This window comes from Urocampus carinirostris, chromosome 1, assembly GCF_059441175.1.
Source record: "Urocampus carinirostris isolate Australia breed hairy pipefish chromosome 1, RoL_Ucar_1.0, whole genome shotgun sequence".
NCBI classification, from domain to species: Eukaryota; Metazoa; Chordata; class Actinopteri; order Syngnathiformes; family Syngnathidae; genus Urocampus; species Urocampus carinirostris.
Genome location: NC_142349.1, coordinates 28042058 through 28069126, shown reverse-complemented (window position 1 = coordinate 28069126; position 27069 = coordinate 28042058). Strand labels below are relative to the sequence as shown.

At 41.1% G+C, this 27069-nt stretch overlaps 1 protein-coding gene across 1 annotated transcript in view; it reads left to right on the top strand.

Moving 5' to 3' along the window:
• tnrc18 (trinucleotide repeat containing 18) overlaps positions 1-27069 on the top strand; it is a 68942-nt gene that overhangs the window by 22727 nt on the left and 19146 nt on the right. Inside the window, exons 5-22 of the mRNA XM_088333203.1 lie at positions 17-1741; positions 4006-4090; positions 4250-4464; positions 5194-5340; positions 5419-5600; positions 6915-7287; positions 8995-9876; positions 11063-11208; positions 11287-11420; positions 11480-11590; positions 11688-11859; positions 11951-12239; positions 14181-14411; positions 16736-16903; positions 20140-20600; positions 22185-22325; positions 23763-23904; positions 24008-24125. Coding sequence (XP_088189329.1) covers positions 17-1741; positions 4006-4090; positions 4250-4464; positions 5194-5340; positions 5419-5600; positions 6915-7287; positions 8995-9876; positions 11063-11208; positions 11287-11420; positions 11480-11590; positions 11688-11859; positions 11951-12239; positions 14181-14411; positions 16736-16903; positions 20140-20600; positions 22185-22325; positions 23763-23904; positions 24008-24125 — 5722 coding nt within the window. The remainder of the gene's footprint in view (positions 1-16; positions 1742-4005; positions 4091-4249; positions 4465-5193; positions 5341-5418; positions 5601-6914; positions 7288-8994; positions 9877-11062; positions 11209-11286; positions 11421-11479; positions 11591-11687; positions 11860-11950; positions 12240-14180; positions 14412-16735; positions 16904-20139; positions 20601-22184; positions 22326-23762; positions 23905-24007; positions 24126-27069) is intronic.

The window sequence follows — 27069 nt, the reverse complement described above, 5'->3', positions numbered from 1 at the left end:
TTTTGTCTGCTTTTAGATAGTTTTTTTCTGCCAGCTGCTGTTAGCCAGTCACCCCTCCATCCCCCTGCCACTTCTCAAAGCACCATTTCCAGCGTGACTCCACCACAAAAAGCACCCAGGGACATGGGCAGAGAGAGGTCCTATCGAGGGGAGCGAGACAGAGGTCGCGAGCGTTCTCGAGAAGAGCAGCACCCATACAGTGTGGTGGACCTTACGCTAGATGGCAGGGGTGAGGAAAACCACCGGGGGCATCCTGGGGATAAGGAGCGAGAGAAAGAGGGGGAAGTGGACACAGAGAAAGATGGGTGGTCCCGACAGCTTCACCACAACCATCACCATCAGAAATCAAGCTCTCTACTGTCCACAGGGGAGACCAGATCAAAGACATCCCATGTGCTCCCCTCTTTTCAACCAGGTTGGGCCGTGGGCAAAAGCCAGCTTCTAGGACACGAAAAACACCAAGGACCTCGGGAGGGGGAGGTGGGATCCAGAGCCCAACATCACTCGCACACAAACTCTAATAACTCAAGCTTGCTGACAAGCTCTCATTCTGAACAACAAAGGAAGAATGGCTCCACGCAAGCGGGGACACTCCACTTATCCTACACCCTTCCTCCTCCCTTGCAGCCCTCCATCACTGCTGTACCCCTCCCCCACACCCTTAGAGAGTCTGCAAGAGAGCAAAGAGTCAGTGCACCGACATACGTACCTTCCGTGGAGGTTTATGATGAGCGGGTCGGGCCCATCCAGATAGCATCGCAAGCCCGCGATAAATACAGTGAAAAACACAGAGACAAAGAGCGAGAGAATGAGAATGAAAATGAGCAGGAACGGGTAAGTCAGAGATTTCCCGAGAGAAGCCTGATGGAACATCCCCGACTGTCCCTGCCCAGCGAGTCCAGCAATCATCGGGAGGAAGTTTCTGTAATTTGTAACGGTTCTCTTGGCAAAAGAGGCCAGGACTCGTCTCAGTCCAGGTTTAGCCCAGAAGCCCAAGATATGTCCAAACATTCAAGTCGTCTAGGCATAGAGCGAACAGGAGCGGACCGAAATTGGAACTCCATCAGTCCGTTGGCTAACTATGCTACCAATCACATGGCTGCCCTTGCCGCCCAACATGGACACACAATTTCCTCCCCTCACACGCAATCGTCAAACAGGCAAATTTCACATTCCCCCCACACATCGAACCGACCGTCTGCTAATGCAAACTCACACAGGCACTCCCCGCCGAAGTATGTTACCGAGCATGGGAAAAGCGGCACAGCTGAAGAAGGGAGTCGGCAACTTTACTTGGACCCCTCAACCCTTTACCGACAAGGAGGGTCTGTCGATGGTGAACGAGCTTCTGCTCCCGCTGAGGTGTCAGCCATGCAAAGTCTCATTAAATACAGTGGGAACTTTGCTGCTGAGGGGCCCGCCTCCTCCAGACTTGCAGCAGACACCCGAGGGCCCTTCGGTGGCTTGGCCAGCATCGGGATGGACGGCGACCGAGAGCGTGAGAGAGACCGAGACAGGTCTGTTGTTGGCTCAAGTGCTTCTGGGCCTTTGAGGGCACCTCCCCCGCTGAAACGAGAGCAGGATCGCCCCGACAGCGCCCGCTCCTTCGGTCGGGACTTCGACGGAGAGGTGCGCCACCCTCCAGTTGGCATTGCTGTTGCTGTGGCCCGCCAGAGAGAAAGCAACAGCAGCAAAGCATCTTCGGAGCCCCAGAGAGCCATGCTGGCAACAGCTGTTAAAGGTATTGTTTTCGTTTTGCTGGGACAAATAGATTAGGCTATTGCTTTTGATACGTTGGAAACTATTTCAGATCACTCATGGGTTTTCTTTTGATAATGTTCCATTTGAGTTTGGATTTTTGGTAGCCGCCCATCCCTATATCCCTTAGCATACACAATTGAAAATGTGAAACCGAAAGTGTTTCATTTATTACATTCTCACAACAAATGCATTTAAGTGCTTAAAATATTCAGTCAGGCAACAAAGTGATACAGAAGAAGTAATACAGATGAGATATCTGAAATGCAAATAACACAAGCAATCTTGTGTACTGTGGCTGAAAAACAAAGCTTGCAGCTGTTGCGCTGCACAATCACATGATCCTTTTTAATGTCCATATTTTTGGGGTCATGTTATCTTTTAATGGAGAGGAGAGTGAAATATATTTATATATATATATATATATATATATATATATATATAATATTATAAAATTATGCTCCAGCGACCCTACTGAGGATAGGCAGGTCAGATAATGGATGGAAAAACTCTCTCTGTACACCGCTTAGTACCTGATGATGGACTTTAGAGACGACCAGGCTAAATGGTACACACAAAATACGTGTTTACCACCTGAAATGGTTCGATTGCAGTAAGTTAATTCTCTAGCGGTTGCATGTAAAAAATGTTTTGACAGTGTCCCCATTTTTCCTTCTCCTGTGCAAAGGGAAAAATAAGCATGGATCAATCTCACCCTTGCCGTGATGTCATCACAACATTGTCTTTTTCTGAAGCCTTTTTTGGTTTAACTTTTTATTTCTTGACAGAACAAAATCTGAGGCTAAAATTCAGTGTATCCCTTATTTCCCCAAAATCTTGTCATTTGCCCTTTTCTTTTCCCCACTCTCTTAGTGATATTGCAAGAAGCACACATCTATTTCATAAAATAGACAATTGACCATTCATTTTTTTCTATAAAAAATTATTTAACAGTCATGCCTTCAATATGATTGGAAAGATTTTTTTCCAGAATAATAATTGTTTGATGTGAGGGTTTGGCTTTTACTGTGAAGCTCTTTTTGGGAATCTCTTTCTTCTTCGCCCTCTGCAACCTTCTGTCTTTGGCTTTTTTCTGTCTCCATTTAAAAGTATTTTTTCGGTCTTTCACAGTTCCAATGTTTTCTCCTCCCCATCCTCTGCTCTCTTTTAATTTCCTTCAATGTCTCTACTTCTGAGTTATTTGGCAAAGCGCCCTCTTCTTGTCCCACCTCAAGGTCCTCTTCTCTCTTCTCGCTCTTTTCTGCAGCTTGTGGGCTCCCTGCAGTTCTTCGCCTCACCTGTTCCCACTCTACATTAAACATTGCATTTCAGTATTCAGCTAAAAGCTCCAAATAAGCCTTAAAGGACAATAAATCTATTGGTTTGTTGCTAAGCAATGATTAGCTTTAACAGAGATGGAATTGTGTGAAAGAGTTTTTGCGATGTACAAATATTAGCATGTAGTTGTGCATGCACGTCCATCACCGGTAGGGGTTTAGTCTTTTCCTTGCTGGGTTAGCTAGTAAACAGACCCTTATCTAAAATAAGCTTTCAGTAAATTGCCGAGGCTTTGGAATGGAAGAAATATAAACAGGAGGCGTGGCGGATGCAAGGACATAGATAGGCGGTGGTGGAACAATGAGAGCTACGGATAGGATGAGAGCATTCTCATGGGATGCCAAGGAACTAGTTTTAGTGAGGCGAGGAAGCGAAAAAAGGTGGCGGCTAATGTCTGACTTTGTGATGTGCAGATTAGGAAGCCACGAGGGGCAGGCTCCCTGTAACCTTGGTAACAGTCTTGAAATATTTCCCGCGGAGCATGCCTGGTTTGGTTAGTCTCTTGTTTCTATACACAATGACAACGTCTTTCTTTCTGAATGGCTCAGCTCAGTTGTTTCATCTTTCTACTTTCGGGACCTCGAGTCAGCTTGACTGGGCGGAAGACTCAAGTCCAAAGAGAACCTCGTGTTTATTCTTTCCTCGATAGAGTGAAGACATTGCCCAACGAATGGCAGCAGCTTTAACAACTTTAGTTTGAATTTCACTCTATTCAGAGACCCATCTAATCAACCGTGACACTTTCCTAATTGGTCGTGAAGTTGGACAGAAGAGAAAGATGGGAAATATATTGTCTATAATGCCAGTAGATATGGAAGTTGGCCAGGATTATCGTTTCTACCCTGTTCCTCATTTTCTCACACATTTTACCAGAACTAATATGACTTCACTTGTTTCTTGTCAACATAGATGAACAACGATGTGAAGAACGTGGCCGCCACCAGGAAGACCGGATGCTTGCCGTTTGCTTAGAACGCAATGACAAAATGCTCAGGTGAGGCAGATATCTTTAAGAAATGGGGTCTCATGTTTAGACATCAAATGTAAAAAGTTGACACATTCCCAAATAAATATATGCAGTTTCACAGACCTGTTGCATACAAATCAAACTTTGTGTCATCACAACGCAGTATGCTTTTTGCTTTTTTTGCAGAGACCACAAAGAGGTGCCCGACTTCACCCAGCTACAACCTCCCATGCTTTCAAGCAGCTTGACACCCAGCATGATGACGAGCAGTCTCATGACCCCTAACCTTATGGTGACTGGAGGGGCGGGGCGATGGCATCCCGACCCATCAGCTTTGACCTCTCACCCGTGGCTGCCCCGTCCTGGAGCCCCTCCAGTCTGGCTCTCCAGCTCACCATACAGTATGTGGACAAATGAGTTACTTTTATTGCTTGTGTTATTATTTCATTCAAACTATTATGCAGAGTCATTTTAAGAAAAAGTGATGTACATAAAGTTTTTTTTTTCAGTAACAAGTCTCCACTTTCAAATTCTAGAGAGTACAACTCTTGGCCCCTCTCGGAAGGCTATATTGAATGGTGCCCTTTTTTTAGCTGACATCTGCCCTGCCCTACCAGTTATTGGACCCATTTCTAAAGACAGTCCAAGTCCATTTAACACTTGCTTACATCATGCTTGTGAGCAGTTTTCAATCGGCGTAGTAACAGAGGGAAGTGTTGGCTTTCCCTGGAGTGGTTGTTACGCCTAGAGCCCCCTCCGAGGTCAAGTGCTCCAGACATTCCTGAACTTAGCAGGACGTTCCAGTCTAATGCCTCATTCCCAGTCCAGAAATAACCGCATCAACGCATGCACATCTCTCCAGGCTTGCACGTCAACTGTGCACACAATACACTTGCTGGCGTAGAAAGTTCCTTGAGGGCCACCGCGGTTGAGACCCAAGAACAATAACAAAATCTTTTTAAAGTGAGATAATTAGGGTGTTAGCTCCCCGATTACATCATTAGATCTTCAAGGTTTCTTTCTACATCAGTTTGTTATACTTATCAGCTTCAACAAAATACTTTTCATTGTGTTCTGTTCTGTAGCACAATTTCTACCAATTTTCAACACAAGCCCCTGCTTTTTCTCAGGCTTCAGCGCGTCTGCCCTTCATCAGCCGCTTCCCCCAGGCTACCCACAATCCTTACCAGGCTCCATACCTCCACCCTACCAGTTTGTGAGAGACTCGCAGACTGGAAAGCTTTTAGCCATCCCAACAGAGCACCTGCCACACTATGGTATAAAAGTATTTCTTTGAAATATGACTTCTCTATGAAAGCTGTGATTACATTTTGCCCTTTAATTGTTTGTACCAGGAGACATGCTGGAGCGCGGTACTTCATTGTGGCCGGGGCTTTACGGCACAGGTGCCTCCCTGCAGCACGCAGCCCAGCTCCAGCTACTCTCCCAGCAGCAGATGCTCCGGCAACAGGAGCTACTCATGATCCAGCAGCACACAGCACAGGTTTTGGAGCTGCAGAGGAACGCACAGCTGGTTGTAAGTGGAAGTAGGCCCCTTAAAACATTGAAGAAAAAAAAAACATGCATGAACAGTTTGACGATTTTCCTGGATAGAAAAGGACCTAAAAGCAGTAGGGTAATGAGCGGCACCACTGATTCTTTGAAGCTAAATACTTTAATTAGTTGGTTTATGTTACAACGTACAACGTTTAGTACGGCGTAATCTTTTTTTTTTTTGCCCATTTATCCTCATAGTTTTTTCTCTTCTAAGTCTTTATTACATGTTTTACCCTGGAGTGCCATGTCTAATCTTGTGGCATACAATGTTTTACAATTTTGATATCAATGACAAGAAAGACTGTTTTATTCTATTCTATTCTACTTTTGTCAGGCACGCGTATGCATGAGCATTTGCAAGTGTAAATGGAAAGAGAGATGATATTTCTCTTTTTCAGGATAATTTCAGCATCTCACACTAATTTAGATTCATATGTCCATCTGTGTATCACAAAGATTATGTATGTAAATATTATCACTAGCAACGGCAGATAATGCGAACAGCAGGAAAATGTCTTATCTGCTCACAATGGATTAGACACAGTGTGACTTGCAATATATAATATATATTTAGTTCATTGCGTTAAAATATCCATAATTTGGGATGGTTTACGACTGCAGGAAAGTGTGTAAAATGGTAGCTCAAACAGATGTAGAAAAAGCAAAATAATGTCATCTAATGCAGTGTTTAAAACATTTTTTGCACCACTGCCCAGTTTAATTTCTGACCATATTCTCGCGACCCGCCCTAATATTAACATTAGTTATAATAATAATAACAAAAATAATAATAAATATACTGCACAAACACTTGACCACTGGGGATCTAGATTACATAGGAAAAGGTATTAGGCAATATTTTCACTCACGGTACAACGTTGTACAATGCTGCTTTTGGTTGAATGACGACATGAAACCTAAATAATGCATTTTGCTTTATATACAATCCTTGTGGGCTTACGTATTACAGCGCTTACTGCCTGATTCAGGTTATATTCCCGCTACATCCAATGCGTAGCAAATGAGATTAGCAGTATTTGTCGACTGATCAATAATTGCTCAATTATGGTGATCTGTGGTAAAAACTCTGTAACATGCACCCAGACTTTGTTTTATTTTTGCCTGACAAAAAAAATGCATTTAGATACGAATATATTCGGTGTAAGCGAAAACAAAGGCATTTATTTTCTTTCTGTGTGGCCCTGATCGGTATCAGTGGCCTGGTAGTTTCTGACCACTGATCTAAAGCATTGTAGATTTCTCTCAAACACATAGTTTTTCATTTGTTCTTCAGGAACATTTAAAGGCCAGCGGGCACCGACCAGACACAGATGACAAAACACACAAGCTAAACACCGAACCCAAGCCCAGATCATCAATATCTTCCCCATCACCCTCACCTGTCCTTCATCCACGCAAGCCTCACCGACCGTCCCGCTCACCGACACCCTCAACGTCCTCTCTCACGCCGCTGACACAGCTTCCCTCGCCAGTGAGCAACGTCAAGTCAGAGGAAGGGCGACGGAGAGTGTCTTCTCCGTGTCTTCTCGCCTCACCGCCCCCGGCCTCGCTCCGGCTGCCGAAGCCCGACTCTGCCAATGACAGCCGTGTGGCCAGAGGGGGGCAAAAAGATGGCCATAAGCCTGCTTTTCAGGGCGTCTACTCGGGTGAGGGATTTAACTTATCGTTCAATAATGTCATGAAAGGTAAAAGCAACCAAGGAATTTTCTTTTAAGATAATCTCAAATACATGGAAAGTGTGAAAACGGTACATGGTTTTTGTATAATCTATATTTCATCGTTATATTTCAATTATTTTCCATGATAATGCATTTTAATGACAGAATCTCCCAAGTTGTGTTGTCATCAGAGTAACATCAGCACCCTAGCAAGCCAGTCACCATATTGTTTTACGTCTTAGTCAAATAGGTTGCGAACTGTTGTTTTTTTCTGTGGAGATTGCCTAGGCTTGTGTCACAGGTGGATGAAGTAATGGTACAACAAAGGACGAGCAGCCAAAAAGCGGCTAGCTGTGACCAATCAACAAAAGGCAGTTGAAGCGGAAAAATGCAAGGTTGGCTAACCAATAAACACACAGTGGGCAGCCAGGCTAACCGTTAACCAACAACAAAAAGTGGCGACGACTACGGTCATAAACCTGAAGCCGGCTGGGAAAAAAACAATGGACAGTGGAGAGCCGATCTGCCCCAACTGGGAGCAAACAAAACAGGAAAGTTCTCTGCAGTAACAGGGAGTTAGCCGGACGAAGTTATATCAGCCGCTACACGAGCGGTGAAAAACACAAATCAGGAGCCACAATAACTTACCTTAAAAGAGTCAAAGACCGGGTCAGCAAATTTCTCCAAGCAGAAATGAACTGTATGCAATAGCTGTTCACTACAAATGCTGTCTGATCTGGCCTCACATGTTGTGTTAATCGGTTTTGCCATTTTGAAGGTATTCCTTCAATGATGTCACAGCTATACAGAAAACAATCCAGATGGGTCGACTTTTAGACTAAATTTCTCAACTTCCCTGGCGCATGGAATATTTTGCAACATATTTGCAGAATTGTGGGGAGGAACACTTCACGTTATTAGCCTAAATAAAACGAAATCTGTTTGGGAATACCTTTAAGCCCCACTCTTTTGATGAGTTTTGTTTGTTGAATATAAATTCAGCCAGTTTTTCTTGAACAGTCCTGTGGCAACCTAGTGTGCCATGAGACAGTGTCTGTTGCAGGAAATTATCAATTGTATTTAACTGGTAAGAACAAAAAAAATAATTCATTACACTGCTTTGTAATATTCCTCCCAATCAATAAGTCACAGCAAATTGCTATTTGCATTGTCTGCTAAATAATAACTAATTGTTTTAAGATTTGAACTTACTCTGACATAAAAATGCTTACACTCAAACACAATTTTAATGTTAAATATATGTTCTCTAATATGATGGGGAAAACGGTTAAAATGTGAAAAAAATGTATCCAGAATATATGGTGTTATGTCATAGCACACCTTTACAAATAGAAACAAAAAATGGTGGCCAAAACATGTAAATTTAAAATACTTTTTATGAGGCTTTGGAAACAAACAAACTTGAAAAACACCTAATCAAGCAACAAAATCCATCTGATATCTATCTACTGAGGTTTTTGTTCTGTCTCTTGCTGCTGTCTGAAAATAGCATCACAGATGCTTGGGGCTTATGTATCAACCCAACACAGCTTAGCTTCAAAGAAAAGGTGAAAACGTAGCACATATAACCTATTACTCTTTTTACGAACGCCAATATGCTCGACAATAATGTGGAAGGCTTTGCTGTTTTCACTTGCTAATGTAAATCTTTGTGTTCATTTTATTTGATTACAGAGGTCTCACCTTGTGTTCCTTACCAGTCAATCACTACACCGGTTACTACGCCTGCCGCAGCCTATCGCATTGCGGTGCCCACTGCAAATACAGAACCTCTTGCAAGGCACCAATTGCATTCTCTGGACTTGAGTAACTCTTTGCCCCCAGAGCTCCTTCATACGAGGCTTGTGGAGGAAAATATCATACCACAATCACTAAAAAGCGCAAATGAGTCGTTCGTGCAACAGGAACCACCTGTGGGGGAGCAACAGTCCGATTTGACAACAGAATCCTCAAGTTCTCTACTGCACGGTTGCAGTTCTGTCGGAGCGCGACAGGACGAGGTAGACTTATTGGAGTTTAAACCGGTACCTCTACAGGTTCATAATCCTCCATTGAAAGAGAGCCAGAAAGTGGATAATGTCGAGCAAGAGGAAAAGAAAGGACTAATCAAAATAGAGGTGCAATCATATCAGTGTCAAGATGTACATTTGTCTTCACTGGATGGAACCGAGCAAGGATCTTTGGTTTACAAGGAACTGAAGCAATTCCCATCGCCCGTTCCAGCAGATCTGGATGGCCAGGAATCCTCCAAGCCAAGTGATGGATGTGAATCTCATCAAACAGCTATTCCGGAGCATCACACTCCAAGTCAGAAGGAAAACCATTCCTCTTTTTATTCATCACATCCTTCAAGTGTTCCTTCTGAGAATCACATGGCAGGGATGCTTGCACTGGTTACAGCCAGTGAGATGTGTCATCCGTACTTGGCTATCGAGCCTGTTGAAAGGCCTCCAGACTGCAACAGTGCTGGCCCCCTTGAGTTGGTGGCGTTAGAGGGCATGGCTCTGCTTAGCCAAATGACCCAGGCGGAAATGGAAAACATCAGCATGGATCAGGGTAAGGGGACTTTTATGGAACAAGAACATTCAGATGTGTACCTCTCACAAATAGCTTGGCTTATTAACTAGAGGAGAGACAGAAAAGCTTAGGATGCGTCAACTTTTAAAACATGATGCTTGTTAAGACAACATCGAGAATGGCATAATGCAAGGAACAATAACAATTGCACATGTGCATTTAGGTCAGGATACGTTCACTATGTAAAGATTTGACCATCTTGAATTGTCACCTGACAGTCTAAGGAGAAATATATTGCGATTTTATAAGTCCTTCAACATTCAGCTATTGGCAATGATACAAATATAACTGACCTTTAACTAAAAGGTGATGCATTTTCTTATTAAAAAAATATTTTGGTAGAGATGATTCTCAACCTGAGGCGAAATGAAAACCACCCCTCTCTGAGGCAGAGCAACCAGTTTTGCTTTTTGTGCTGGACTCTCGTTTGAAAAACAACTTGTCGTCGGAACTTTAAAAAATTAAAAGAAAACACTAACATCTTAATGTTTTTTTTATATTGTTCTGTGTTAAAGTATTTATTTCCAATTAGAGTTTTTAATGAGCTTCCTTTGATAACTGATAATTGTATCACTACCTGAACCTTCCTGTGTGGAGTTTGCATGTTCTCCCCATGCTTGCGTGGGTTTCCTCCCGGCACTCAGAATTCCTCCCACATTTCTAAAAAAACATGCATGTGAGGTTAATTGGCCAGTCAAAATTGTCCCTAGGGGTGAATGAGCGAGCGAGTTGTCTGTCTGTGTGCCCTGCGACTGGCTGGCAACTATTTAAGGGTGTCCCCTGCCCAATGCCCGAAGATAGCCGGGATGGGCTCCAGCACACCCGCGACCCTACTGAGGATAAGCGACAAAGATAGCTGATGAAATTATTTATAGTAAGGAGTCACACAGGAGAGGGCGCTAGTTGGAATGCCAGGATGTACTGGAATTCTCACGGACAGGTTATGGAGCCATAACATCACACTCACTCTGTTATTAGGAAGGACTGTGCCTTGTAAAATGGTAGAAGGCTCAAAAACTTGATTTTGCTGATAATTTCTCCTTTATGATTTAAGTTGAGATGGAAGTAAATTATATATATTTTTTTCGCTAAAGTTCAAAATTTTAAAAATGGTAAGACACAGATGCACTGTTACATTTTGTGTGTTTTTGTCCATTCTTTTCAGAGTTAAGAATAGAGGGTTTGGCCTGTCTCCTTGAAGCAAGCAAAAAGATTCTGCTCGGGGCTATAGAGGAACAGTCCCACATAGATCTAGCTAGAACTCTCAATCCCAACAGAAAGTACAGTTGGAGGCAGAGGAAAGAGGAGCCGGTAGGCAGAAAATGATGACCACCCGCACAGGAAAATATGGAAAGAAATCCTCAAAATGTCTGTACTTTGTCTCTAAAGCTCTACAGTAAAATGTCCATGGACGAGTTGGATGCGGTGGAGGTGGGATACCGCATCCGCCTGGCCGAGCTACAGAAAACATACAAGGAAAAGCAGAGAGAGATAAGCAAGCTGCAGAAGCACAGAGACAAGCAGTAAGTGCGCATCACACACGCCCACTCAGCAGTTGCACACAATCTTCTTGTCATTATAGTGAACGGCATCTAGACGATGAGCGGCCGAGTCTAGGGAGGCGGGCCAGAGGTCGGCCCAAGAAGAGAAAACACTTGGCCACGCCTCCCAAACTGGACAGTAGGCCTGCAAAGTAAGTGTGTCCTACTTAGTTGCATACCTTTAAATCAAAGCATGGCAGACTTGTCCTATTTTGCTGTACTTGAGCACAAAAATGTCATTTGTCCCAGGGTGGTTCGGTCAGTGCAATACTCAGAAGAGTCCGAAAATGGGGAAGGTCACAAAAAACGTTTTCTGGCGTCGAAAGAAGATGAGGAGGCTGAGATGGGGAGTTTTGGGTTGAAAATGAAAAAGAAAAAGAGCTGGAAAGACCAGGATGCATCCTGCTGTCATGTTGCCGAGGTAACTAGCTCGAAAGTGCATATTGTTTGGCCATTCCCTTCGGGCCTTTTCCATTCCTCTCTGATTAATGATCCGTTCTCTGAATCTGAAGGTGAAGCATGGCCACATGTGTGAGCAGGAACAGCTGGCTTCCGACCTGGACCGAGCGCTTTCACTCTCGCGGCTGGACTCCATGGGTGCGCGCGGCATGCTTGCTCCCAGCTCCAAAGGAGAGCGGCATAGGGGCAAGTCCAATGACAGGGAGCGAAACATCCACTTGTCATCTAAAGGCAAAAACAAGGTGGCTACAAAGGCCTCAGAGACCATACAAAAAATGAAAGGTCACAAGAAGAGTGCTTTTTTCTCCTCTGTGAGATCAGAGCTCAGCAGCTGCTCAAACAGTGAGTATCATCTACACATGAACATAGTATTGAAGACTTTGATTAGACAATGCATAGAAGGTATTTCGAAACATTTTTTTTTCCAATTAGGCACAGATCATATAGTGGTCTTTCCCACAATTGTGCAAATATGTTGCAAAATATTCAGGGACTCGAAAAATTTAGTCCCAAAGTTGAGACTTCTGGCTTGTCTGCTGTAGAGTTGTGACATTGTTGAAGGAACACAACACTTCTAAAATGGCATTATAGTGAACAGCGATTCTACACCGCTCATTTCTTCATTTTTGTCCACCTTGGTCCCCATTAGGGCCGGGGTTGCCAAGGGCTTTTCCGATTTGTTTGCTCCTGGATGGTGCTCGTTAGCTGCCCGCCATGTGTTGTTTTGCTAGTTAGCCTGGCGCTAGCCCAGTTTTGCCAGCCGGTTTTATCGTTTATCTCCGTAGTTGTGGCAGCTTTTTCTTGTTGTTAGCCTGACTGCTCACCACGTATTTTTTTTATATGCTGGCGTTTGTACCAGTTTTGCTGTGATCCTTGGTTTGTTTACTCCCGGCCAGCCTCTCGTTTGTCGCCTCAGTCATTGCCGCTTTTAGCTGTTTTTCCTGGTTGGCTTGGCTACTCACTTTTTTTTTTTTTTGATGGCCAGCCTTCTGTTTTTCTTCCAAAGCTATAGCCACCTTTTATAGATTGGTCCTCGTTAGCCCCCTGTTGGTGGCTCTCTGTGTATTTCTTTGCAGTTGGTCCTTTTTTCTGCTCACCCTTTGTTGTACCAGTACCGCTTTTGTTATGACACGATCCCTAGATATTCTCCACAAAAACTACCTAAACTTCGCCTAACACTTATAACCTCTTCAACTAATTAACATGTAAAACGCTATGATAACTGGCTTGCTTTGGTGCTGGTGTTTCTCCGATAATGCCACAACTCAGGATGACAAAGACAAGACTTCTTCAAAATGCATTATCTCGGAAAATAATTGCAATATACATATGAGATGTATATGGATATATATGGCGGCATGGCAGCTGAACGGATTGCGCACCCACAGCACAGTTCTGAGGTCATGGGTTAGAATTCAGCTGCCAGGCTTCCTGTGCGGAGTTTGCATGTTCTTCCCGTGCTTGCATTGGTTTCTCCCGACATTCCAAAGACATGCATTTCATGTAATTTGTCCGGTCCTAATTGTCCCTCGGTGTGAATGAGCGAGTGGTTGTATGGCTCTGCGTGCCGTGTAGCTGGTTGGCAAGATGGGCTCCAGCCCCCTTGCAACCCTACTGAGGATAAGTGGAGCAAAAATGTATAGATAGATAGTAAAAAAAATATATTACTAGGGTTACAGAAAATTAATGAATGTCTAATATATATATATATATATATATATATATATATATATATATATATATATATGTGTATATGTATGTATATATATGTATATGTGTATATGTATGTATATGTATATGTGTATATGTATATATATATATGTATATGTGTGTATATGTGTATATGTGTATATGTATGTGTATATGTATATGTGTATATGTGTATATGTGTATATATGTATGTGTATATATATATGTGTATGTGTATATGTGTATGTGTATGTGTATGTGTATGTGTATATGTATATATGTATGTGTATGTGTATATATATATGTGTATGTGTATATATATATGTGTATGTGTATATGTATGTATATGTGTGTATGTGTATATGTATGTATATGTGTATATGTATTATTTAAATAAATGCGTGTATATTGCTTTTATACTAAAACCATGTGTTATTTCCTCACGATTTGCATGTTTATGAATTTAAGCTTTTTAATCAAGTTGTTGATTCTTTTTAAAAAAAAAATATTTTACCAAAAGAATACTTTAAACACACTTGCTTTCCATTTTTTTTTCTTGCTGAACATTTGAATTTTGTTTTTCTTTTGTACCAGACTCTGATTCAGAGGGTCACAGTGCTGCAAGAGGGGGCTGGCCCTCTCTTTCAGGGACACGATCCCATGGCAAGCTGAGTCGGAAGAGGCACGCTGCATCGTCGCCAAGCTCGCCCCTGTCCAATTCAACGTTGCAAAAGAAGAAGAAGAAGAAGAAAAAGAAGTCACACAAGCACTTATCCCTGTTGCTCGAGGAAGCGGGCTTGAGCTCTGACGACTCGTTCGATCAAGGTTATTGAACCCGTCGTAGAACCCTGCACTGTTAAGTCAGATGATACGTTGCCTGCCGGGTCTTTCCACCACTTGTCTTTATTTGTCTTTTTCTTCAGATTGTGCTTTAGCCTGACCACCCCTACCTCTCACTTGCTGCTGGTTTCTCTACAAAGTTGCCTTTTGTTTGTTTTCTTTTTTGTTTGGGGGGGAAAAGTTTACATTTTTCTATGATGGTGTTTTTATTGCCTGGATGGAAAAGCCCTTTGTAGAATTTGTACATTGAATTGAAATATTGTGTGAATTGTGAGATTTGTTTTCATAAAGTTGTATTGCAGTTTGGTACCTATAAAAGCTTTATTAAAGGTTTGGACTTGATTAGTATGGAAAGTGAACCGCTGTGGTCCTTGTGTCGGCCTCATCTGTCACGTTTGTCCTCTGTCATTCTGTCAAACTGCACCTTCACATGTCCTCCCAGAGCCTCCTTTTTGTCCAATATCCCCTCGGTTAGAAGGACGTTTAACAGTTAAACCTTTTCACATATTTGTTGCAGGTGTATTTATTTATTTTTTTAAGTACTTTTTTGATCCAGATGCTGCCAATTAAACATTTGGGGATATTTGAACAAAAGAGCTCCTTGCCTATTTACTAAAACTTTCCAATAACACTTAATCCTAATTACTTTGGCTGTCAACCTCTTTACTTGTCAGCCACTTTCCTCCTCCCCCAGCCCAACTGTCTTACCCGTGATGCTTTGAGTGTCTTTCTGCTTGTTCCACGTGCTTGTGCTGCCGCTGCTGCTGCCGCCGCTACTACAACATTACCGAAGTTTGGCAAGGATTTGCTCAGCCATTAGCCTGAACGCTTCCTCGCCACGGCTAGTCTACGCGCCAGCTAAAATGTAGCTTAAGCTAGACTGTGCTAAGGCGTGGCTGCGCTAAGGCTAGGCTGCACTCTCACCACTGTGCCGCCCTGCCCTGCCTGAGGCCACACCCCTGTCACCTGCTCTGTAAGTAGGACGAGCCCCTTGATTTTCTCCACCGCTAACATGGACGGTGCTAAATGGAAAGACGTTTGAGCATTTAATGCATATCCTTGGTAACCAAGTTGGTTTGTACTAGTGTGCTTTGTCCTCTCTAGTAGCAAAACTTAGGAAGCAAAATGTTGTGCCTTTTAGTGTTTAGTTGTATTCTCACAGGCCAACATCAGCATTCATATTTTACATGCTAGCGAGGTCAACCAGCGTGATAGTACATGAAGGATAATTATTATATGCGCTAACGACCTTCCGCAAAGCTGAAATTCAAATCCATTCACCTGATTTCATTTTTTTGTCTCACAAACTTGAGCTTTTTTTCTGAGTGCCATGGTTACACCTTGTTTTGTGTTGTTTATAAAGTTAGCCTTGTGATGTTAGGGGATGAATGCTGTAATCATGGTTACTCAAATTTTCGCACGAGAATCAAAGGGGCCTCGCAGGGCTGTCCTCTTAGTGCCTGACTTTTCCTCTGTTGTCTGCCTGCCATTGTCAACACAAAGCGGATTCACAGTACCACTTAAGTACCATTTTGGTACCAGATTTAATGAAGCTGGAATGTTAACTTTTAAATGTGCATCCATTCTTTTCAGCAGAACAGGATCTGATGATCTCCACTAGAAAAACAATGAAAACAATACCGTATGATAATTTCCACTTACTCAACTGGAAACATGTTTGCAATATATTCATTTTCTAATTCTGACTACAAAATGTTTTGATTCCAAAGTAAAATAAGATGGGAACAACTCTCATCAGAGTGCAGTTATCCTAAAGTCATTGGAAAGTTTGATGCTCAAGTAATGGATATTTTTGGTTTGGGTTGTCTTGTACTGTGCATCCACATAAGTGTTAACCCTCAGAACTTTTTTTTTTCCTGTTCACCTGTTAGACCTAACCACTTACCACTAGACCACTAACCAGCCATAATATCTGTGCAAATGTTGCTGTTTTGTTATCTTGCTGCATTGTCCTCATTGTTGAAGGTGCAAGTGCTGTTTTTATATGCCCTTAGAGGGTTTTAAATAATCGATAGCAATGTGTAGGTTAGAGGTCACATGGCCTTTTCCATGGTGAGTTTTGATTTGCAGTCATGGTTTGTGAGGTAGTGTGCAAAGCGGTTTGATTGCACAGCAATGTATACAGGCTTTTTTCTGGATGGGCGCTGTTGCCAACGTGTGCGCGTGAAAATTAAATCCAGGCTGCTGTGATATTTCAAAGAAGAAGAGAGTTTAAGTGCTCAGCGAGCATTGTAACCATTATTCCATAGCCATGTCACACTCTAAGCTAAGCATCTTTTCTGAAACAGAATCTTCGGAGGACGAGTACAACGAGGATTCTGATTCGGAAGACGGCAGCTGCGAGGAGAGCGGCCTTGGTCTGTTGGCCAGGTTCGCAGCCAGTGCTCTCCCTTTCAGCTCCGCCCCACTGAGCCTGCTCCCTGATGGCAAAAACCACAGCCGGACGAGCATGCTCGGTAAAAATAAACTCACAAACTGGAGGTGGTTAAAGTGGCTTTGTGTATATTGTTAAGTTAAAAAAATGAAAGTTGTCGAAAGGTTAAGAGATCTAATCGTTCCTCTGATTGCTTTTTGTGGTTAAGCAGGTTTATCTGCCATAGTGTTTTTGTCAGCACTGTGGTTTGTTTGATAACATTTAAAATAATTGCTCATTTCTTATTCTCTCATCGAACTGAATGCCATTTATCTCAAAATATGCTTGTGTTTAGCTGTAATCAATACTTTTGTAGTGATTTATTGAATCGAGGCCAACACATGACTCAACAACACCCAACCTCAATTGAAATCATATCATAATGACCTGCAATACTGACTTTGTTTCAAATATTCAAACAAGATGACAATGCTTATCTGCATAAAACAGGAATATGTTGCCTCTTATGTTTAAATATTGTAAACAAGATATCAGTTGCTGCTTTTAGTGCATTGTATCTGCAGATAGGCCATTTGGCCAAAAACAAGAGCAAAGAACCAAATACCATTCACATTTAATAGTCCCAATCTGCAAAAAAAAAGTGACACACAAAGCAAATAATGTGCTTGTAAGTACATGAACTTGAGCAGTCGACATGGATTACCATTTGCAAACTGAAGCTTGGAATGTAAACAGAAGCTAGATTTGTTCAATTTTTGCTTGGAATCTTGTTTGTTTAGTAAAGGGGTCATTGGGTTTGACTGTACCACATGAACATGGTCAATTAACACAGTGAACCCTTAGCAAGAGTTTAACATCTGCATTGTCAAAATATTGCTTTTCATCTCCACATCACATTTGAAATCTTTTTCAGGTATCCAAAGACTATTTTCATTGTGCTCCTCTCAAGCGTTTTTCTTTGTCACTCCCAGTTGGTTTGCTGTACAAACTATACCAGGACACAATAAGTTTTAAACAATGGACGTTTTGAAAGCAAAAGTTTATACCTAACGATACACTGCAAAAACTGAATTTAAGGACTTTTTTTTCTTATTTTTGTATATTTTAAATGTATTTCCCGAGTAAAATAAGAAATAGTCCTTTCTCCTATCAATGATTGTTTTTTCTAAAAAATAATTTTCCTTCAGTATGATTTCTCTCGTAAAATAAGAATGACATTAGGAAAGATTATTGCAAAAACTTCTATTTGATTATTTTTATTTTGCTATATATTTTTTACTTATTCTCATAAGTAGTATTTTATTTTACTTTATTTTTAACATTCATTCACTCAAGCGCCTTTTATTGGTTATTAAACTTAATTCATTAATATTGATTTAAAATTGAGCAAAAAAATTCTTGAACTATCATATAAACCTGCATTTTTAAGGATACTCATACGTCAAGACATTTGCATTTATTTTACAAAACACAAACCTCACCCAAAAGTACTGACATAATTATCTGTCATCTTGATGTTACAGGTACCCCCAAAATCTTGTGAAAGGCTTGGAAAATATTTTTAAAGAAAAATTGTGTTTAATGGTCACATTGAGTCTCCTTTGTATGTCGTCTTCTTTGTGCTTTTAGCACTAATTTTCAGTAGCATTTCACAATAAGCAACATTTAATGGTCAAATAATACACACTATCCTTTTATGTAGTAGTTTTTGCGATTTTTCAATTTTTTTACTGCATTTTTACTTGCTTCTCTAGTAAAAATCAGATTTTTTTTTTTTAAAGCTTTGCAGATACATTTTCTCATTTGAAGATTATTTTTACCAAAATATGAGAAACAATACCTTCTGATTCATGATTAATTTATTTGCTTATTTTATATTGTCTCCATAGTTTATTTTTCCTTTACAATTACACTACACCATACATCTAGTGGTCAAACGATGCACACTGCCCCTTAAGTATAATTATTCCATGAGGAGAAATAAGTTTAAAACATGGTAAAACAAGAATAGAAATCCTGCCAAATACTTTTGTTTAAGGAAAAACCCGGTTTCTTCCATGAAGATAACTTCAATATATCCTTAGACGGTTTGTGTGGTAAATGACTTTTAGCTGCAAATGTCTCTTTCTTAATGCAATAGCTACATAGGTGCTTAAAAGGCCCCATTTCCAGCAAGCTGAACTTCAATGATTTAATAGGACACTGTGTTTGCTAATTGCGTCAGATGGCTAGAAAACCCTTGTGGAATTATGTTAGGAAAGCTGATAACAGTTTAGCTGATTGGAGAAGTCATAAAACTGACCTTCCTTTTGAGCTAGTAGAGTATCTGGAGCATCACATTCAGGGTTGTGTAGGGTTACTTTAACTGGATTACTTTCAATTACTTTTGGATTACTCCAATACCAAATATGCTAATAAAAGACAAAATAAACTAAATATGAATAAAATTATGACTCACAATACGTGGTAAGCTTTCTCTCCTGGCTTTGATCTCTTTGATCTCCGGCAAAATTAACATAAAATGCGACACAAACAAAATGAAAATGCATCCTAACAGCTTGCCAACATAATTTTTGCCGTTCCATTTATTCCCAAACCTGCACAAAATTTATTAATTTTATTCATATTTAGTTTATTTTGTCTTTTATTAGCATATTTGTTATTGGAGTAGTCCAAAAGTAATTGAAAGTAATCCAGTTAAAGTAACCCCACCCAACCCTGATCACATTAAAGGGTGCGGGTTAACTTTCAGAAGAGCCAGAAAAAGAAAACTTCCTTGTGTAACTTTGCAGTCTATTGCGATGAGAGTTGAAAGCTATACCATGCGAGAAATTGCCAAGAAACTCCTACAATGGTGTGTACTACTCCCTTCAGAGAACAGCTCAGACTAGAAAGATAAGTGTGAGCTCCCACTGCACAACCTAGCAAGAGGACAAGTACAACCCTCTATGGGTACTCACTTAGCAGCTTGGTTTAATAGTACCTGCAAAACACTGGTTTCAACATCTACAGTGGAGAGGTGACTCTAAGATGCTGGCCTTCAATCGAGGCAGAGTGGCGAAGAAAAAGACATATTGGAGACTTCCCAACAAAAGGAAGGGATTCATTTGGGCAAAAATGGACAACTCATTTGACAAAAAAGTGACTTTTATTTAACACAAAATAGTCTGGATGACCCTAAACTTTTGAACGTTAGTGTATGTATTGCGCACAAACACACAGTTAAAAAAACCACTACAAAAGAATCAAGAAACAGTAGAGAAGCACACAATAATTAATAATTTCTGCATTTTCACGAGACTGTCTTTCCACCATCAGGTTCATCAGAGTGCGAGTGGTCTGATTCTGGTTGCGACCTGCGCCTGTGGAAGTTTCCTTCCCTGCTGCACGGCAAACGCTCAGCCCCGGAACTACCCCTGTTGCCCCCGGTCACTCGTTGCCTGGAGCAGAGCAGCCCCAGCAAGCGTGACGAATCGCTGTCCGTCAAACACAAGCCCTCACCCGTTAAGAGGCGGCCTTTGCCTCGACCTCAGCGGCGCCTCAGCTTGGATTTGGCCGCCGCTTCTGGCTTGGGAGGCTTCAGCGAGGACGAAGCCTGGAACCGCCGTCGCAGCGAGAGGATCTTCCTCCACGATGCAACAACCTCAGCTAACCAGATCTCGTCCTTGTGCGGCTCTGGTCGGAGCTTGTCCTCTGGTTCGGCCCAGCCCCTCACTCCAAAGCCCGCTTCCAGACCCAAACAGCCTCCTTCAAACAGAGAGGCCAAAGATGCAGTAAGAGTAAGTCAGTTATTCAACTAGTGCAAAGGTCCTCAAATGTTTTCCTGTGAAGGCCACATAACTTTTCTCTTCTCTGATGAGGGCCCGGGGTCCGTTTGTATCAGATAAAGTGTGACGATTGCATAAATGTAAAAATGTATTGTTTTTCAGTAAGCCATCATCCAATAACACTTCTGGATTTTTCACAAAACAAAAACCATTGCATTAAATAGTAACACTTAATGAAATTAAAAAAACATTTAACCCTCTCTGGTTTCTTCACAGAAAAAGTGAGAAAATAGACTATACTATTTATAGATCATATAATGATCAGATAACACTTTTTAGGTTCTTGACCGAAAAAAAATCTTGGAATAAAAAAGAAATTGGTTGTGCTATGCACATTCCAAACAGATACAAAATCTGCTAAGATGTCAGAGTTTTGGATGACCAGTGGTGGTAATGACTTGCAAAAAAGCAGTAGATTTTATCTCATCATCTCACTGTTTTTAGTCATGGTACCAGAGACGTTTGTTAATTTCGTTGTTGTATTGTGTTGTCGGGGCTCTACTGAGGACGCAACTCTGGACAAGTTTCTCCACATTTACGGTTCCTGGCCTATTTTCGGGTGGTGGCAAAGTTGGCAAAAGTCCATTCCGTGATTTTAAGTTTCCGGCAGCCTCCATCTCCGTGGCCTGGATTTTCCTTTCCAATTTTGCTAAGAGAGTCCATATCTGTTCCATAATACAAGGACAATAAATTCTATTCTACTTTTCTACATTTTCTAGCATGGAAAGTGACAAATTTATTGTCATTTTGAAATGCACAGAACTGTAGTAATGACTTTTGAACATTTATAACAACGCAATATTTACAAAATATTGGGCCCAAAAAACTGAAATTGGATGATCCTTTCGTTAGAGTTCTTTTTAAAGGGAATAATCCAGTTGGGTTTAGTCAGGGGAATCCAGAAAGAAAAAAATACTAGCACGGTTGGTGAAGGGTGGTAGGGTAGGTTTCGATGCTCAAAATGGGTGGCGCGCCATCAATCATTAAGTCCATGGATCCACAGAAGACTGGAGCTCCAAAGTCTAAGTTGTAGACATCACGGGCTGCATTTTTGTCTTTTCATTTGACATCTATATAATTGATAGTCCAGTGGTTTAACACTCTCACCGGAGATCAAATTTCATTACACCCAAAAACGAGTTATTTCTTTCAGGTAAAACAAAATGTCCATCAAAATGCTCTCTGGTGTTGTTCAGGGTACCGGACAAAGTGTAGTGGTGGGCCGTATCTGGCCCGGTTGTAAAGTTTGGGTACCACTGATCTCGTGGTTGTTTGACAACTGAGGGGGGACTTCTTTTCACTGTCATTATACATTTGCTTCTCCCCAAACTCTTCCTCTAGCATGTTTTTGTGTAGAGCATGTGTCACATTGCCAGCAGGGGTTTTCCGACACTTCAATCACGATTGCGCTCCCCGTCTGTCTTAAATGTTGCTGACAAGAAAGGACAACTGCAGACGTCTTCCAGCCTGCATTTGTGCATATACGAGTCCATGTTGTTGTCCTAACCATTTGTGTTCCGACATATTGTAAAACAGAAAAAGAAGACTGAGTCTTCCTCTCTGCCAGTGAGCCCGTCCTCCTTGGCTAGTCCAGTACGAGACAGCACCAAGGCTCTGAGTCTCAGCCCGGCGCGAAAGAACCAATCAAAAGCGAAAGCGAAGGCAAAGGCCCGGGAGGTCAGTTTGAATCTGCCAGAATAGATGTCATTATTGTCATTTACACCAACTTGGAGAAAATTGTTTGCAACGGGATCAAACATAGCACTCCAGGATAAACAAGGGAAACGCATAATAAATTCTTAAAAGATAAAAAGGGAGATATAGAAATTTGATATGGCTAAAGGGTAAAAACGATTTCAAAATTGTCAATTATTATCTGCCAATTGGGCATTTTTGCCCTCAGTTTTGGGTGGAGATAAAGACGTATTGCCCAAACAATACTTTTTCCAGAGAGGATAAAGAATATATTCCAATTGGGGTCGATAGTACTACTTGCTTCAAAAAAAAAAAAAAAAACGAAAACTGTGGTTGCTTACCACTAGCCTGATCGTGGTTTAGGCCTTTTTTAGCAATGAGATAAGTAAACTTAATTTTTACAGATGAGGATGTGCTATACTTGTTTTAAGTCCAGAAGATTAATATTCAAGCCTCTTTTTGCAAAGATTTGTTCAATATTTGCCAAGCGTTCTGTGATTGTTAACAACGTGATTAGACATCGCAATCCCGGATGAATGCGTAATAAAAGACTTAAAAGACAAAAATAAGATTCAAAAAAATGTCAGGATAAAACGGAAAAAGATATATTTACAAGGCAGTACTTGGAATCTGGTCTAGGTTGTAAGTGTATCGTATTAATAGTGCAATGAAAAATAGTGCAATAGCATTTTAACATTAAGCAACAACAAAATATCCAAATAAGTCAATATATATTATATGAATACCCATTTTTTTTAATATAAGTGGCAAGATGAATATTTTCAGTTTTGCAAGCTTGTTTAGGGTGGTGATGTGTCTGGGGAAGAAACTGTTTCTGAGCCTGTCAGTCCTTGTTTTAAGGGACCTTATATGAGTGAGATGAGTCCATTATAATGTTGCTGGCTCTGTTGTTGTATTGCAAGCCAGCAATATCCTCCAGACTGAGCAAAGAGCAGCCAATGGTTTTCTGGGCTGTTTTGATTACTTTATTTATGGTTCGGAACACAAACCAAAATCGACCTCCAAATTCTTTAGAATAAATCTTTGACCTCTTCATGTTATAGTTTCCAGCCGTATGCACTGAATATTTTGACAATACTTTGAACCGCTCATACAGTTGCGGGGTAAAATATGATTACCCGGTACTGGCAATTTAGAACTGTCGCTCAGAATAATGCCGTTCTGTTTTACTGCAAAAACTCACGATGATAAAAAGTGTCAATCAAAAGCCAATATTTTTTCCCCTTCGTGCATCACTTTAATTGAATGTAATCAATGAAGGCGCTATTGTACGTAGCAACGTAGTTTAAATTCTTGTCTGGGAAAACCTCAACGTTCATCCCACCATGCTTTTGAAGAATTGAATCAAGGAAGGTGAACTGCTGGTAGAAAACTAAGGGTCAAGCGTGTCATTTGTAGCAATCAAGGGGAGCAGTGAGCCGGCTGATGGAGAGTATGGCGGCTGATGAAGACTTCGAGCCCAATCAAGACAGCAGCTTCAGTGAAGACGAGCTCATCCCGCCGCGCAGCAACAGTGTGCCCGAGAGATCCTCAACACCAGGTTAGCAGTCAGTTATCCATCCAGACGAATATTATACTGAAAAACCTGCACACACCTCTGTATTTATGTCTTGTGTTTTTGGGGGGGGGTCTGATGCGTTCAGCACCGGTAGAGTGTGTGTTGGACAAAGACTCTTTGGCAGACGGACTTCGAGTTTTGATCCCGATGGACGATCAGCTTTTGTACGCAGGGCACGTCAATACCGTGCACTCCCCTGATATGTAAGTATTACCAGTTTATGCTTTTCATATTCATTTGAATGCATTTTGATCTATTTAACAGGATTAAATGCAACTAGAAATGCAGTGCAGAATGAGCTTTGCTATTTCCTTTTCAATGCCAAAGTGCCTCAGGATACAGCAGAATGCAACATATTAATCACCAAACCTAATCGCTAAGAGCATTTGCAAAACTCAAACTAGAGAGAGAAAATACTTTATGTACCCTACTTAGCTGTACTGACTTGTTGTAAAACTAGACTTAATTATTTTTAAAACAGGATTATTTTTCTTGGTAAATGTAAATGAGAGTTTTACATTAAGACAAACATACTGTTAACCAATCCACTGCCATTGACAAGTATATATTAAATTTCCAATATTAAAATGTAATCAAATAAGTTTTTGGGAGGGTAGGGCAAGGCACTAGAGGTCCCAATATGCTATATTGATTTCATAAGTCTGTCTGAACGATTAATAAAAATGCCAAACATGTGTGTTTAAATAACATTTCAAGATTATTGAAATATGTGAAAAATGTTCCAAAAATATTTGCCAGTGCCAAAAATATCTACTCTAGCATGTGACTAAATTGCTTAATGTAACAATTGACTAATTGGTAACTATTGTTTAACAATCGCAAATTGGATAAATTCCACTTATTGCCCAGCAAAGGTTTTTACTTTTGTTTATCAATCCGGCAACAAGGTGTGTACTGTTGCTGACGTTCATTTAATTCTTGGAATGTTTACATTGTAATATTTCAGTTGAGGATATTCCATTAATGCAAAATAAAAGTGACAGTATTTAAAATTACTGATCACAGCCAGCCTTACTTGTTTAACTACCGTATTTTCCGCACTATAAGGCGCACCTAAAAGTCTTAATTTTTTTCAAAAGCTGACCATGCGCCTTATAATACAGTGCGCCTTATTTATGGCTCAACATTAAATCGCAAGGTCTCGCAACCTACGCAACAGCCGCCGACTCGATTTTCCCCCGAACGTGGAGTAGTCCGCGGTGTATGCTGGAATTTATATACCGGCGTTTCATTGGCTAACCAATGTGTCAATCATCATTTGAATCGATCACTATTGGCTAAAGTTATTCGGAGCCTCGAATAGGCTAGAGGGCCGAAACAAACCCTGCAATTGGCCGAAAAAGATGTGTCAATCATCCGTTAAATCGATCACTATTGGCTGAAGTTATTCGGAGCCTCGGATTGGCTAGAGCGCCAAAACAAACCCTGCAATTGGCCGAAAAAGATGTGTCAATCATCCGTTAAATCGATCGCTATTGGCTGAAGTTATTCGGAGCCTCTGATAGGTTAGAGGGCCGAAACAAACCCTGCAATTGGCCGAAAAAGATGTGTCAATCATCCGTTAAATCGATCACTATTGGCTGAAGTTATTCGGAGCCTCGGATTGGCTAGAGCGCCAAAACAAACCCTGCAATTGGCCGAAAAAGATGTGTCAATCATCCGTTAAATCGATCGCTATTGGCTGAAGTTATTCGGAGCCTCGGATAGGCTAGAGGGCCGAAACAAACCCTGCAATTGGCCGAAAAAGATGACTGAATAGCAAGCTTGCTAAAGTACGCCATAAAGAAACATGTTTCATTAGTCTGTATTTGAAAATATTTTCCTCTCCTGGATTTACTACACTCACGGTTGTAAGAAGACCATGATTGCGTATCATTATTGAACGTGAGAACTTAGGTGAGCTATGCGGCTTTATATTTTCCCGTTATCTTGTTTTAGAACGATCTTGATGTTGCTGTGATGAGTTGAGTGAATTAAACTCAATTCCAAGTGTTTATTGTTATATGCACAGTAAAGTTGCGAGCGAAAAACAAAATAGAAACTAAGAAATGTTTGGCATTTCTTGAATCCCAAGACTTTAACTTTCCGAATGGTATTTGAAACGATGCATTTGAGTGACATCGTACGGACACCGCATCCACACGTGTCTACGACACGTATTTGCTTCTTTGCAAGCTTTGGGAATGTTAAGGGGATAATAAGTTGGACTCAACTATCTGACTGTTTTGTCCACGTTCCCATTGTAGCGCCTTATAATCCGGTGCGCCTTATCTATGGAAGATATAGGACCAAAAACTATTTTTTGGGGGTGCGCCCTATAGTGCGGAAAATGCGGTAAATCGGTGCCATAAACAGTTATAGAAGTCAACAGTCCATTTTAGCTATGTTACCAGATATAGACGTCAAAAGATTCATTCAAGTTTGAAAGCTATTGTTGTGAAAGATCAATTTTAGCCAGGCTGGCATACATGTCTATACACATCAAATATTAATTTTAGCTAGGCTGCCATATACTACCTCAAACGTCAAATTGTATTCTAGTTTGACTGCTATAGACACGAAAGACAAATTTTAGCAAGGTCAACATAGATGGATGGCTACAGACAGCAGATCCATTTTAGCTAGGCTGCCATGGATTACTCTAAACGTCAAAATACATATTATGTAGGCAACCCTTGGGTGCTATACAGTAATTGTCAATAAACCATTCAAGTTGGGCAGGTATTGACTGCTATTGATGTGAAAGATCAATTTTAGCTACCCTGGTATAGATGGCTGCAGACATCAAAGATCCATTTTAGCTGCCATAGACTATAGAGAGGCTAGCAGTGAATGAGTTTGTCAAGTCACATTTATTTGTATAGCCTTTAATCATAAATGTCTCAAAGGACTGTACAAGCCACATTTACAATGTCCCCTGATCTAAATGACACTGTGATTGTGTGTATTTAAAACTACTAATAGTTCGAATTAGTTGATTCAGGCCAATATAGGACTTCTGTCAAACTAGCCACATCATTTTATGTAGCCTGCGAGACAATGCTGAGAGAGGCACAAGATAAAATAATTATTTGGAGTTTAAAATATTTCCACTGGATGTCGCCAAAGCCAGGCAGCCCTTGCAAA